Raw genomic sequence first — 13,991 nt, 5'->3', positions numbered from 1 at the left:
ATGTGTGATCAAAACAATAAGAACACAATGAAGACTACAGAAATGAAAATTATCAGACGTATTGATAAAATACTCTTAGGGGTAGATTTAGAAGTCCAGATTTAAGTCACAGATAGTAAATAGAAATTATTAATAAATAGATAAAACAGAAATGTGGATTAGAACGACGATACAGACAGAATGCTCGAGGAAGAGTAATAAAAACAACTAGAGATATACCCATATAAAATAAGAAACATAAGAAAGAAGAATACGTTAAGGTATCAATTAGAAATCACAAAATTCTTTCCTAAATATTTTGTTTCCATAATAAATTTATACAAAGCCTGTCAGAAAAAGTACTTAAATTTTTAATTACCCACTTAATTTATTCTTTTCTTGATATATGAACTAAAACTGTTATTTTTATTTTAGTGCTTCAACTGCTTATGTTGCAGCCATCCGTTATAAGACAAGAATCTGATCCACCATCCCTAAAATCTTTGGTGTCGGATCCTTACATCATTATAGCGGCAGGTAAGTCTTCTCCTAAATACCTATGTCAAAACAACGTCCTATACATAATTGACTTTTTTGAAAACCTATAACTTTGAACCAGTGTTCATGAAGCGTGTCTATAATCATTTGATTGATGAAGTAAAAGAAAAATACTTACATATGAGTAATACTAAGTAATTATTAAATATAGTGAAAAAAATACAAAAAAAATTGTTGCTATCTTTTTAAATGAAATTTTCTGTTATCTCAGCCAGTTGGTCTGTGTTGTTTTAACTGACAAGAACCACGTGTTCAAGTCGAGCAAAGAAACATGTTGCTCTTTAAGTAGTAAATTTTTATCCAATGTCATCGACCTAGAGTCACATTAGAATTTAAATTTGGAACAATGTAAAATCATATATTGATGTCACAGCTACAATTTTAGTGTTAGCTTCAATTACAAAAGAAGACACTGAAGATGATCTGATCTAGATCCAAAACGTCACGTTATGCTACTGTATAAATTTTTACGACACTTTTTAAGTTTTAATATGTTTTATACCTAAATACAAATGTGAACTGTTTTACTTCTGTACAAGTTTTTTAAACGATGGTATACAGCCAACTACTAGGATTTTCCCATTAATTTTTATAAAACCATTAGATTTTAAAAACCTTCAAAAAGTAGTTTTATGACACTCGGTGATTATTTCTTTGTTTCTTAACTCACTCAAAAGTTTATTTAAAGTTGGTAAGTTATTTACTGAATACATATGATATATTGTTTTCAGTAATACCGTAGAAGCCTTCTAAATGTGGTGCTACCGCCGCATGCTCAGAATTATCGTTTGACTCTTCATACAAACTCTCACATCCTATAGTTGGCTGGAAAAATTGCTCGTTGCCAATTTTTGCGTTGTCCCCAGCAATTATTTTTACGTCATGACGTGGACATCGATCATATTCTTTGTCTAAGGTGTCGTAAAATTCGTGTTTTTCGTCGTCTGTCTTTTCTTTCGTGGGTGCGTGTACACTATAAGTACACTATAAATAATGTAGTTAGTGTGTACTTTTAACTGTAGTTAAGTAAATTTTTCTTTAAGACGTAGATAACATATTTTGTTGTCTATGGGTTTAAAGTTAAGGACTTATTGCTTTGTTTTTTTACTTACTAAAAAACCACTGCCAAACTTGTGTCGGGTGCTCTATCCGCTATTATATATATTGTAGTCTTTTCTCTCTATAATTTCTGAACCAGTCCATCTCATCTATTAAATCGCTATTACATCGACTTTCATTTTATTCCTTTCTTTAGTTAGCAATTTAAGAGCACCTGGGGCATAAACGGTTCGTGCGTTTCATGTACAGATCCGTAAATCGTTATTAACAGTCCGGATTTTCTTCTTTGTACTTTTATAACAATAAATTTTTTAAGGGAAGAGGTCGTTAACCTTTTGTTTAACCCCTTAATCACTCTCAGATTTAAATTCCAAAAATAAAAAGATATACCAGTTTTAATTAGGCCAATCATAGGTCCTTTGTAAATTTTTTGTCTATGCAAGCCGTCTCTTCTACTGTAGTTTGCAGCTTCCCTTGTTATTCATATTATTCTTCTTTAACCAACATCTTCTTAAAATCTAAAACGCACTGTACGCAGAAAACTAGGAAACGTATCATTTACTTACATATTTTAATGCAATTACATTGTTTTATATTAATTTTAATTTTAGGCGCCATTACCTTTGCCAACATGGGTATAGCAATGTTGGAACCTTCTCTGCCCATCTGGATGATGGATACCATGGGAGCAGGAAGATGGAAGCAAGGAGTGACTTTCCTTCCAGCAAGCATATCATACTTAATAGGAACCAACTTGTTTGGTCCTTTGGGACACAAGATGGGCAGGTGGTTGGCGGCACTGCTGGGGTTGATCGTGATAGGTATATGTTTGATGCTGGTAAGTGCATATTATTTTATTTTAATCGTTTTTTTTATCTATAACACGTTAAGATGTGAAAAAAATCAGTCACACTTAAGTCTATTTTTATTTTGTCGAAAACAGTGTCTACTATCCTGTCCAATCTCTACTTTACTTGGATAATTGTTCATCTAATTCGTAGACCTTTTCATGTTTAGCCATCGCTAGGATGTTGTATGTGGCTAGTAGTAACTGTTTTTTTTTCGTATCTATTTTGGCGCGTTTTGTTGAGCTTGTGCCTCCCCCAGAATCCGTGAGGCTGACCGGTTTTCCGGTGTGGGATTCTGAGTTGCTAGCTCTGCCCACCTGAGGTATTGTCCCATTTTGTTTCAACTTCAACATGTTGTGTTTTAAGGGGTATATGGGCATTCAAACACCACGCTTGCCGAGCGGGTTGGTGAGTGTTCGCAGTATCACAGCCGGGTAAATCAGTATTTGATTTTCGCCTTCGACTTTGTGGTACCGCACCTGTCAGGAATTGTATTCCTCAGCCACGAGCCACTAATGACACAGCTGCTGACCTGTGTCATGCTCTCAGTTGATCCGCGGGTATTTATTTGGCAAATCCTTATTCATATCTGCCCTGCATATCTACAGGAACGTTCTCTATCAGCCATTGAGTCGCGCCGTGTCGGGGTTAAGGACTTCCCCGTCCAATCTGTCTTGCTCAAAGTCCTGAAGGACCCTACTCAGTTCAGCGTCCCTCCTCGACACAAGCTGATACCGGCACGGTTGTTAGTTATTAGTATGTTTCAAGGTAAATTTTATTTATTTTTGCGGTGTAATGCAACTGTGTTATATCTTTAATTATTGCAAACAAATAATAAATTCTAGTATCTAAAAAAGTATCTATTAATGTAGCTTCCTCTAAGAAACGTTTTTAGGCGCCGCTGGTAAATAATTTAGTCGCATATCGTTCATTTCTTTTGAAAGTTTACATAAGTCACTTAAAAAGAAATAATATAAATAAACAACGAATACTCATGTGAACTATTTCCATTAGAAATAAATTAACATACCAGAAATTTCTTTTCCTTTTTCGCAGTAAGTACTACTGAGATTGAGACTATGTGTGTATGCCCTGAGGCTTTATATTTGTTTTCTATTTCCTCGATTGTCGAATCGTATATATCGACTGAATACTATGTTTGTTTTTAGAACATCAGTTCTAGATATTTTATTTAATAGTGTATTTAAATACGTATGTAATACAAATATGTGTTCATAATATATCATCCAGTTGATTTAATGAAGATAATCCTTGTATTAACTCCAAATAAACAAATATATTTCACGTCCTACTGTGATGATGGTAAATTGAATAAAGTTGTAATTTTAGTTCAAAATACATTATTTAAGTAATTTCTTGTTATCTCATTATCATCAATTACCGTATATTTGTCCATTGCTGAACGTAGACCTTCCGTATAATTTTACACCTATTTCTATCTTGAGCTTCTTGCATCCAATTTGTGGCAATGCGCTTTGTATCTTTCGGTGGTCTACATTTTCATCTAGTCGGTGGTCGAGATCTGCTTCAGTATACCTCTTTTCTTGGTCACTCTTCCAGAATCTTTCTGATGAATCTGTCATCCATCAATCTGGCAACATGTCTGGTACAAGGCCATTTAGCCAGGGCTATTATTTCAACCGTATCCGTGACTCTTATTTTACTTTTTATTTCTAGGTTTAGTACTTTATCTATGATAGTAATACCCAACATTGCTCTTTCCATATCGTGTTGTGTCACATAACATAACTGCTGCCTCGCTGACATCAGCTAGCCAGTCCTAGTCACGTAGTAGAGCTGAGAGCATGTAAATATTGTGACTGTTGCCGTTTGCGTATGTTTTCTTTGCTTGGTTAACTTGTAATTGTCGATCTTAGTGATTTTTATTGATATGGGTCGTAAAAAGCGTAAAGTTGATAGTCAAAATAGAAGGTTTTTGATTCAATGTACTGAACAGTATTGTTTTATGCCTCCTGATATATCTAGTGCTGTTCCAGTTTGCCCAATATGCAATAAAACTGCGCTATTATTAAAAGTACTAATTTAAAGAGACATTACGAAAGGATCCATCAACAGTTTTATCAAAAGTTTCCTATGGGAAGTGAAGTTTACCAAGAAAAGCTTAAGACATATGTAACTTCCTACAAAAAAGCACATCCATACTACTTCGAAGTATGAGAGACCAAGAAAAATCTGCAGACGCAGCTTTGAGGATATGTTGGACGCTCAATAAACACCAGAAGCCATCTTCAGACTTTGATGTAATTAAAGAATTTATGCTAGGAATCACCCCAGTAATTTTTGAAAATCAAAAGGATGTTGCTGGCACAATTCAAAATATTCCATTGTAGTTAAAAACAACACAGAAGAATCAAAATATTGGCTGCAGACAAAAAAATGGGTTTGCTCGAAATTCTGCAAAAAGCACCTTACTACGCCATAGCACTTGATGAACCATGTGATATTGTTGAGGACGAACAAATGTCATTTTGAAAATAAAATATTTAGGAAAGAATTGCTTACAGTCTTGCCGTTTAAAGGCCAGACTCGTAGAGAATATTGATTTGAGACTTTTGGTGAGTTTATGACAAAATCAAACATAAGTTACTGCAAGAAATTGGCCATTTACCTTGCTACTATGTTTAGCTCCACATTTTTTCATAATTATTGAAGAAAAAATATCGATCAAGATTGATAGACGCTCACTTTAAAGACACTATTCGCATTAGCTGCTCCCAGCGTGTACCTATGTTTAAAAAACTGGTTCATGAACACAAGTGTAATTTTTCACATTAATTTTAAAAATTTACACCTGTTTTTTCAAATCAAAAATTAAATTTGACGTAAATTTGATTCACTCAATGGAGGTGTATCACGAAGTTTTGCCAATTTTTTTTTCCTGGACCTCCCCAAGACTATTTAAAATATGTCTGGGCCCCACCCAAAATTAGTTGCTCACCCCTGCTATAGAAACTAAAACCGGTAATATGGTAAGTGATACTAAAGCGGTTTACCTATCACTGTAGCTCTGTGTAGACACTTTTTGGCTCTGGTTTCTTTTGCAACACCACCAAAGATCATCAAGAAATTATCTAACATAATTTGACTCTTTGCTTTTGTTTTCGTATCTTGAAACGCATAGATATATATATATATATATATATATATATATCAATATTTTTTTAGGCAGTTCATATCATTACCAAAGGGTAGATTCAATTAATAGTACAGTAATAACAAGCAGGTGATTATATGTGTTTATAAAAGGTTTTATAGCATCTGCCGTTGCTGTAAGTTCATTAGACTTCTCTATGTGTTCACCTCCAAGTTTCAGAACTGAAACAACTACACTTTTACAAGAGTATACATTTTTTTGATTAGAAAGATGGTTAACATATATTTTACTTCGTTTGTTATTTTCAGATACCTTTGGCTACAAATATTAACCATCTGATCGTACCGAACGCGGGGCTGGGTTTCGCCATCGGCATGGTCGACAGCTCCATGATGCCTGAGTTAGGGTACTTAGTGGACATCAGACATTCAGCTGTATACGGTAGCGTCTACGCTATTGGAGACGTGGCGTTTTGTCTTGGCTTCGCCGTTGGTGAGTATATTTTCTATAATCTATGGAGCTATGATATCTATATACATATACATATATATATATATATATATATATATATATATATATATATATATATATATATATATATATATATATATATATATATATATTTAATATAAAATTAGTATTTCTTGGGTTTAGGTTCAATAAAATATATATTAGATGTGGAACTAGATTTTATTTTCACACAGACATTAATGATCTGACTCAGTTGAACTTACTCATAAAAATTTTCCCCATTTAAAAATACTATTAAATCTTTTACCAATTTGTTTCATTACCTTCACCTATTAGATAACGTGATCTAGATATCCCGTAAGCGCGGTAACGATCTCTCACCCATAAACACAAACACACTACACAAAAATGGCAGGTACCAGGTAGATATTAAAGCAATTGGCGGGCTTATGAACGAGCAAATCAGGAAACAAAACCTGTAGATTTTTTTGAAACAAAAGTAAAACGAAAAATTGGCGAAAGCACACACACGCCGTAATGATAATGAAGTGTGTCGGTCAGCGTATTAGTATAGCGGGCTAGTGTCTTTGAATCTAATTATCAGTGGCGGCGTTGAAGTAGTTTTACGATGTTTTTCTTTTTCTTTTACAATGTAATCATTGTTGTGAACACTGGCATGTAGTTCGGCATAATAATAATAAAGTTCGCGAGATCGTGTAACCTTCTGGCATAAGTGTTAGGGTTTTCATTACTTAACGACTACATATGTAGTCGGGATCGATGACTTTACGTGCCCTTCGAAGCAGAGTGACAACCCAATGAAATTAGAAATTAAAAAAAAAATCTTAGGAATCGAACCGAAAACATTAAATAACAATAAATCAGATAATACAAAGCAATTTTAAAAATTTTCACCCCCAGCTCTGTATAAAAGATATTTTTATGGGCGATTTTACATTTTTAAAATTCCTTATTTTGTCACTTCATTCCTAGGTACTTGAATGTAATTACTCTTTTCACTACTCTACAATCTGTATACCAAATATTCAAGATAAATCAAAATTGTTAATAGTAATAACTTTCAAGGGTATGATGTACTTTTTGTTGTAGGTCCTGCCATGAGCGGTACCTTAGTGAAGAACATCGGCTTTGAATGGATGTTGTTTGGTATCGCCATTCTAAATTTCTTGTATGCTCCACTCCTGTATTGCCTGAAGAGTCCTCCAACAAAGGAAGAGAAACGGGTAAGTGCAGTATTCTTAATAGGCATATTTGTTTCAATTATGGTCAAAAAGTTAATAGTAAAAAATAAATTTAAATTATTCAAATCATAAAAAAATGTTTTAAGTCGTATACCATACTTAGTAACTAACTTACTAAGCAATAAACAATAAACGGGACCAGAAACACAAGAAATATTGACACAAAACGACAAAAAGCAACAGAGAAGAGAACAACTCTTCAAAACAAGGACCCTGCTGTTTTTGAATATTTAAATAACCAAATAACAGCATTGGGATAATGCGTTTTTTTTAAACAATAATTTATGGTCACAATTTGATTTTTTGTCTTTTTCCCTTATATTTTACATAAAAAATATTTATATCATTTTTTTATATCAAAAATATCTTTATTTTCCAGTTGTTTAAATTAAAATCGATAAATAATTTACTGAGATATTTGCAAAAAAAGCAGTTTCTTTTGCACTAATTTATAAATTTTATTAATTTTTTCATTAACAAAATAAAATTTTATGAATACATCTGAACATCGATAAATTACCGTCTTTTAAATTTGTGCGAAATTTCCTCCCGATCGATCAAACAGTTTAAAAGTTATTTAAGTTATTTATCCCTGAGGCTGAGAGAACTGAGACGTTTGGAGGAGGCCTATATCCAACAATGGATGTGAAAACGGGGCTGGATGATGATGATGATGATCCCTGAGGCTAAATATTTAAACTATTGAACTTGCATCAATAATGATGCTAGACACATTTAGCAAATCTGATAGGATTCTTTGGAAATGGAGTTGGGATATCCCCATTGTAAAAATGACGCGCACCCTATCCTCCATGCTATGGCATGCTGGACGATCCATACAGTCTGTAGTCAATACCACAAGGTATGAGCGGGAACACAAGGTGCACTAATACTCATACGCTTATGAGCGTATAACGGCACAATGATAGGGAAGCACAAGTAGGGCAAACACTCCATTAAAGATCCACAGCGATACGACCTAGTCAATCAAGCATGGCAATGCTCAATACTCAAATAAATTCCGGAGTAAGTCCTCCGATCGGGTTTTCGGAGAGGACAGTTTTGAGCTTACCAAAAGATAATAAATTGAAGTGCGGAAAGAATATCAAGATCTGCACATGGAATGTCAAAACTTTATACAAAGCAGGAAAAATCCACAATGCAATATAGGAGATGAAGAGAATGCATATTGAAATCATGGGAATAGTAGAAATGAGATGGCCAGATTCTGGAGAAATACAAATAGAAGATCACCAGGTATATTACTCGGGAAAAAGTGATGGATCACATGAATATGGAGTCGGAATAATCGCATCACCCAAGGTTGCCCAATGCGTTACTAACTGCACACCAATTTCAGAGATAGTGATGTTATTACAAGTAGAAGCCAACCCTATTAATATAAACATCATCCAAGTCTATGCTTCCACTGCAGACAAAGAGGAGGAAGAAGCAATTGAGTTCTATCAGAACATCAACAGTATCATACAGAAAATTCCTCGACAGGAAGTTTTCATCATTATGGGCGATTTTAATGCCAAGATTGGAGCTGGAGATAAGGCACAGTACATTGGAGCACATGGACTTGGAGTCTGAAACGAGAGAGAAGACCTGCTAGAAAAATTCGCAGAAGACTTAGAACTAGTTGTCACCAACACATTCTTCCAATTACCACCTCGCGAGCTGTACACGTGGAAATAGACTACATTTTGGTAAATAAAAGATTCTGAAACAGCTCTACATCTGTCAAGACTTATCCTGGAGCAGACTGGGAGACAGACGACGTTCCACTGGTGGGAGTATTTCGAGTCAAACTCAAAACAGTGCAGAAAAGAAAAGCACAATCACACGACCTATGTATGCTCAAAGACCTTGATACGAGGATGAGAGTCCAAGCCACGTTAAACGAGCAAGTGACTGCAATTAGAGACGAATCGAACGAAGAACAAACGATCAAACATATTACAGAAATAGTGCAAAATGTAAAGGATAAACACTTAAAGACAGATAGATTAATGAAGAAAAAATCATGGACGACAGATGAGATCTTGAAACTAATGGACGAGAGAAGAAAAGCCAAAAATGATAAGAAAATTAAATAAGTCCAATTTAATAAGAACAAAAATCAGCAAAGCGAAGTAAAAAGAAGCAAGGGAAAGATGCGAAGAAATTGGGACTCTGCAGTCAAAGTACGATAGTCACAATGTACATAGGAAAGTTAAAGAACTCACAGAGGGACTAAGACAAAGGCAGAAAGGAAACATAACTGATTTTAAAGGAAACATCATCTTGGACAAACAGAGTAAAATAAGAACGTGGAAAGAATATCTAGAAAAACTATTTGAAGACCAAATAGATAACTCCTTTGAGCTAGAAGAAGAGGTAAATGATGGACCAAGAATATTACAAAAAGTTTATTCCGCAATAACACAGTTAAAGGATAATATAGCGGCAGCCCCTTATAATGTACAAGCAGAACTACTCAAACTAATGGACAACGAATCAATAGTAATAATCGCAAAGATATTCAACAACATATTTAACTCTGGAGAAATACCAACAGAATGGCTGAAATCTGAGTTTATTGCACTTCCAAAAAAACCAGGAGCCAAAAAATGCAAAGATTACCGTACTATAAGCCTCATGAGTCATCTCCTAAAATTGTTCCTAAAGATAATTCATAAGAGAATCTACAAGCTGTGCGAAAGTTAAATTTCCCCCAACCAGGTCGGGTTCACAAATGCTGTGTGTACTAGAGAGACTTTGTTCTCAGTACAAGTCTTATTCCAAAGATGCAGAGACGTCAACTACGACGTATACGCATGTCTGGTTGATTACGAGAAAGCGTTTGATCGAGTACAGCACGCCAAGATGATGCAAATACTAAAAGAAGCAGGAATTAACAACCAAGATCTGAAAATAATTAGAAATCTTCACTGGAATCAGACAGCAAATCTCAAAGTTGAATGTGGACATACTGACTATGTGAAAATAATGCGTGTAGTGAGGCAAGGCTGTATTTTGTCTCCTCTAATCTTCAATATGTTCTCTGAAAGAATATTTATCGAAGCTTTGCACGAAACTGAAAAAGGTATTCTACTAAACGGTTACCGGCTAAACAACATCAGATATGCAGATAACACCATAGTATTTGCGGACAACTTAGTAGACCTACAAGTTCTTATGAACGTGTTGCAGTCAACAATATGGACTCAATATAAATGTTAAGAAGAAAAAGCTTATGATAATTAGCAAGAAAAGGATTACAGAAGGTCAACTCTACGTCAACCAATCCCCTGTAGAAAGAGTGACGTACTACAACTACCTCGGCACCATAAAAAATGAAGAATGGACCAACAATCAGGAGATTAGAACTTCGGAAAAGCTAGATCCACCTTCAATCGGATGGGGGCCTTCTTTAAGAGTCACAACCTCTCTTTTGATACAAAAGTAAGAATGCTGCGATGCTACGTCTTCTCTGTCCTTTTTTATGGTGTTAAATCGTGGACCTTTAACGAAGATATGTGCAGAAAACTGGAAGCATTTAAGATGTGGCTATCTCGGAGAATACTTAAGATCTCGTGGTCTTACCGTCACAAATGAGGAGGTCCTGAGGAGGAGAGAATAATAAGAACCGAGAGGTACTGATCACCATCCTTCTTAATATTTGGAAAAGGAGGTCCAGAAAGAAGAAGAACATCTTGGTTAAAGGACCTCAGAATCTGGTTCAATACAACATCTGTGCAGCTTTTCCGTGCTGCTGCAGATAAGATAAAGATTGCCATGATGATCGCCAACATTCGTAGCGGATAGGCACATCAAGAAGAAGAATTCATGTTCCCAAACCTATTTGAGAGGGAGGATAAGTTAATGCCTCTCATATCCAAATTTAGTCGTTTCATTATAGATCCGACCTGGTCTAATACTTCAATAAAGTTAATTGTAAATGTTTTAATGTTAATAAAAATATTAAGTCAACTAATTCTTTTTGAATCATATATTTTTAAAAACATTGATTTGTTTTGTTTCAGTCGCTATTGATGGAAGAAAAATCATCAGTGAGATACGTCACATACCAGAACGAAGAAGAAGACGAATAGTTACGTTAAATATATCCCAAAGTAGAATAAAAAAAATTGTAAAGAGATTATTAACTGTTTGAAGATTAAAACATTCCTAGATATTATTGTACAAAAAAAAATATTGAAAATAGAAATAGATTTATTGGTGTTCTTACTAGTAACAAAGTTATTAATGATCTTTTTAATTTTTATTAATTTGTTAATAATTTTCTATAATTGCTTATTTCTTTATAATAAACGGATAGGAGTAACGCACAAATTTTCCAAATTTTACCAGTGGCGCAGTGGGGATCACGGAAAAGGATGACTCAGTCAAATATCTGGATCTTCCCCACTGCGTTTACTGTTTCACAAGGGTCCCTGTCGCGGGTTGTGTGAATGGCTGCACGCAACTCTTTCCCTCACAGATCGGGAGACGGGGCAATCAGATGCCCTTGGACATTTCGGCTAACTTTAAGCACAAATTTTGAATTAATAGTTCTCCTATCATTAGCCCGAATAATGATTGCCAAAAGTATATTTAGTATGTATTTATTGGTGTTTATACTTCAATCTAATGAAGGTGATTTTCAGAATTTTTAATTGCGGATAAAGAGGCCTTTGGTAGGACTTTATAAATGATAGACGTTTTAAGAAACGGTAAAAGTTTTCGACGGTCTTGGTAAAACAAAGTACAATTTTGTAAAATGTTATTTTGTGGCATTTTTATGGTCATTATACTGACTTCTTGATTTTTTAAATTAACATAGGTTTATGTCAAAAGTAGGTACGAAAAAATACAATAAAAACACACATTTAAAGTAGAGATTTTGCCAAGATCTATCAAAGCTTTCGGTTCGTAAGAGAAATTTTAGATAATCTACCTTCCGCCTTCTTGATATGCCACAAATTTTTTATTTACTGGGTTCTGAATATCACCTAAAAGTAGATTCCTTTAGAAAAATAATATGTAAACACAATATCTGTAGAGAATCCAAAAATCATTCTAAGAGAATTGCTGAGGCCAATCAAAAACAGTATTGGGCTAAGAACGGTATGCAGTAAGGGGACCTAAGAAATGTATGTCGCTTATCCTATAACCACTCAGCTATATGTTTGTGTTAAATGTACTTTTAAAGACGAAAAATCTGATGTAAAACTCAGAGACGATTATTGCTATGGGACAATAATCTCTGCCCAACCTACAAAACAAAAAAGATTTTTGTTCTAAAGCTGGTGAGGGTCCGAAAAAAGACGTAAAGGCGTCTTTTGTCATTATTTCTCCTAAACTGTAGGACCATTAGGGTGCCTCGTTTAGACGAACTAGCTTGCTGTTGCATGTTAGAAAGTTTATTATAGAAACCTGTTAATCATGTTATAAATGTTTGATGTTTATAACCGATATGTGGTACTATATCAATAAAATAACTTCTAAAAACACAATTACGTTTTTTAATTTCCTTCTAACAAATGAATATAATAAAATCTCCTAAATTCAAATAAGTAGCCAGAAATGAACCTAGATATTTATTCCTGTTTCATCGACTTCGAGAAGGCATTCGACAGGGTCCGACATGAAAAACTAATAGAAATACTGAGAAACAAAGATATAGACAGACGAGACTTACGAATCATTATCAATCTGTATTGGAATCAAAAGGCCAATATAAAGATAGAAGAACAAAAGTCCGAAAATATAGATATAAAGAGAGGAGTAAGACAAGGCTGTGTTCTGTCACCATTACTGTTTAACGTGTACAGTGAAGCCATATTCCAGGAAGCGATAGCGGATCTGGGTGATGGAATCTCTGTAAACGGAAGAATAGTAAATAACATAAGATTCGCTGATGACACCGTTATAATGGCAGACACCCTGGAATCGCTACAAGAATTGGTAAATAGAATTAACGATTATTGCATTAGATACGGACTAAAAATAAATAAGAGAAAAACTAAATTCATGATTGTCTCAAACGCAACATGGAAATGAAAGATTAATGATAGAGCAAACCCAAATAGAAAAAGTAGAGACATATAAATATCTGGGAACCTGGGTTGATGACAAAAATGACCAAAGCAGAGAAATCAAAGTCCGAATTGAAACTGCAAGGCAAGCATTTGTGAAAATGAAGACAATGCTTACCAACAGAGACCTTCAGTTGCATCTTAGATTGAGGGCTCTAAGATGTTACATATTTTCTATCTTACTATACGGAATGGAAGCTTGGACCTTGAAGAAACAACACATAAGAAAAATAGAAGCGTTCGAAATGTGGTGTTACAGAAGAATGTTAAAAATTCAGTGGGTTCAAAGGATTACCAATGCTGAGGTACTACGACGTCTAAATAAGGAGTTAGAAATTATGAACAGCATAAAAAGAAGAAAACTAGAATATTTGGGTCACATAACCAGAGGAGAAAAATATGAGCTGCTGAGAATTATTATGCAAGGAAGGATCCAAGGAAGAAGAAGCATATTAAGAAGACGCATCTCCTGGCTGAAAAACCTTAGAGAATGGTTTAACTGTAGTTCACTACAACTTTTCAGAGCAGCAGCTAACAAAGTGACCATAGCCTTTATGATATCCAACCTCCGATAGGAGATGAAACTTTAAGA

At 34.5% G+C, this 13,991-nt stretch overlaps 1 protein-coding gene across 1 annotated transcript in view; it reads left to right on the top strand.

The window, feature by feature from the left end:
* The window catches only part of Vmat (Vesicular monoamine transporter), a 230,889-nt gene extending 218,072 nt beyond the window's left edge, over positions 1–12,817 (top strand). Inside the window, exons 7-11 of the mRNA XM_072536073.1 lie at positions 415–516; positions 2,208–2,434; positions 5,889–6,072; positions 7,162–7,295; positions 11,345–12,817. Coding sequence (XP_072392174.1) covers positions 415–516; positions 2,208–2,434; positions 5,889–6,072; positions 7,162–7,295; positions 11,345–11,413 — 716 coding nt within the window. The 3' untranslated portion in view covers positions 11,414–12,817. The remainder of the gene's footprint in view (positions 1–414; positions 517–2,207; positions 2,435–5,888; positions 6,073–7,161; positions 7,296–11,344) is intronic.
* The last annotated feature ends 1,174 nt before the right edge of the window (positions 12,818–13,991 follow it).

This window comes from Diabrotica undecimpunctata, chromosome 1, assembly GCF_040954645.1.
Source record: "Diabrotica undecimpunctata isolate CICGRU chromosome 1, icDiaUnde3, whole genome shotgun sequence".
In the NCBI taxonomy this organism is placed as follows: Eukaryota; Metazoa; Arthropoda; class Insecta; order Coleoptera; family Chrysomelidae; genus Diabrotica; species Diabrotica undecimpunctata.
The sequence above is the reverse complement of the archived record's forward strand: the minus strand, read 5'-3'. Positions and strand labels throughout refer to the sequence as shown.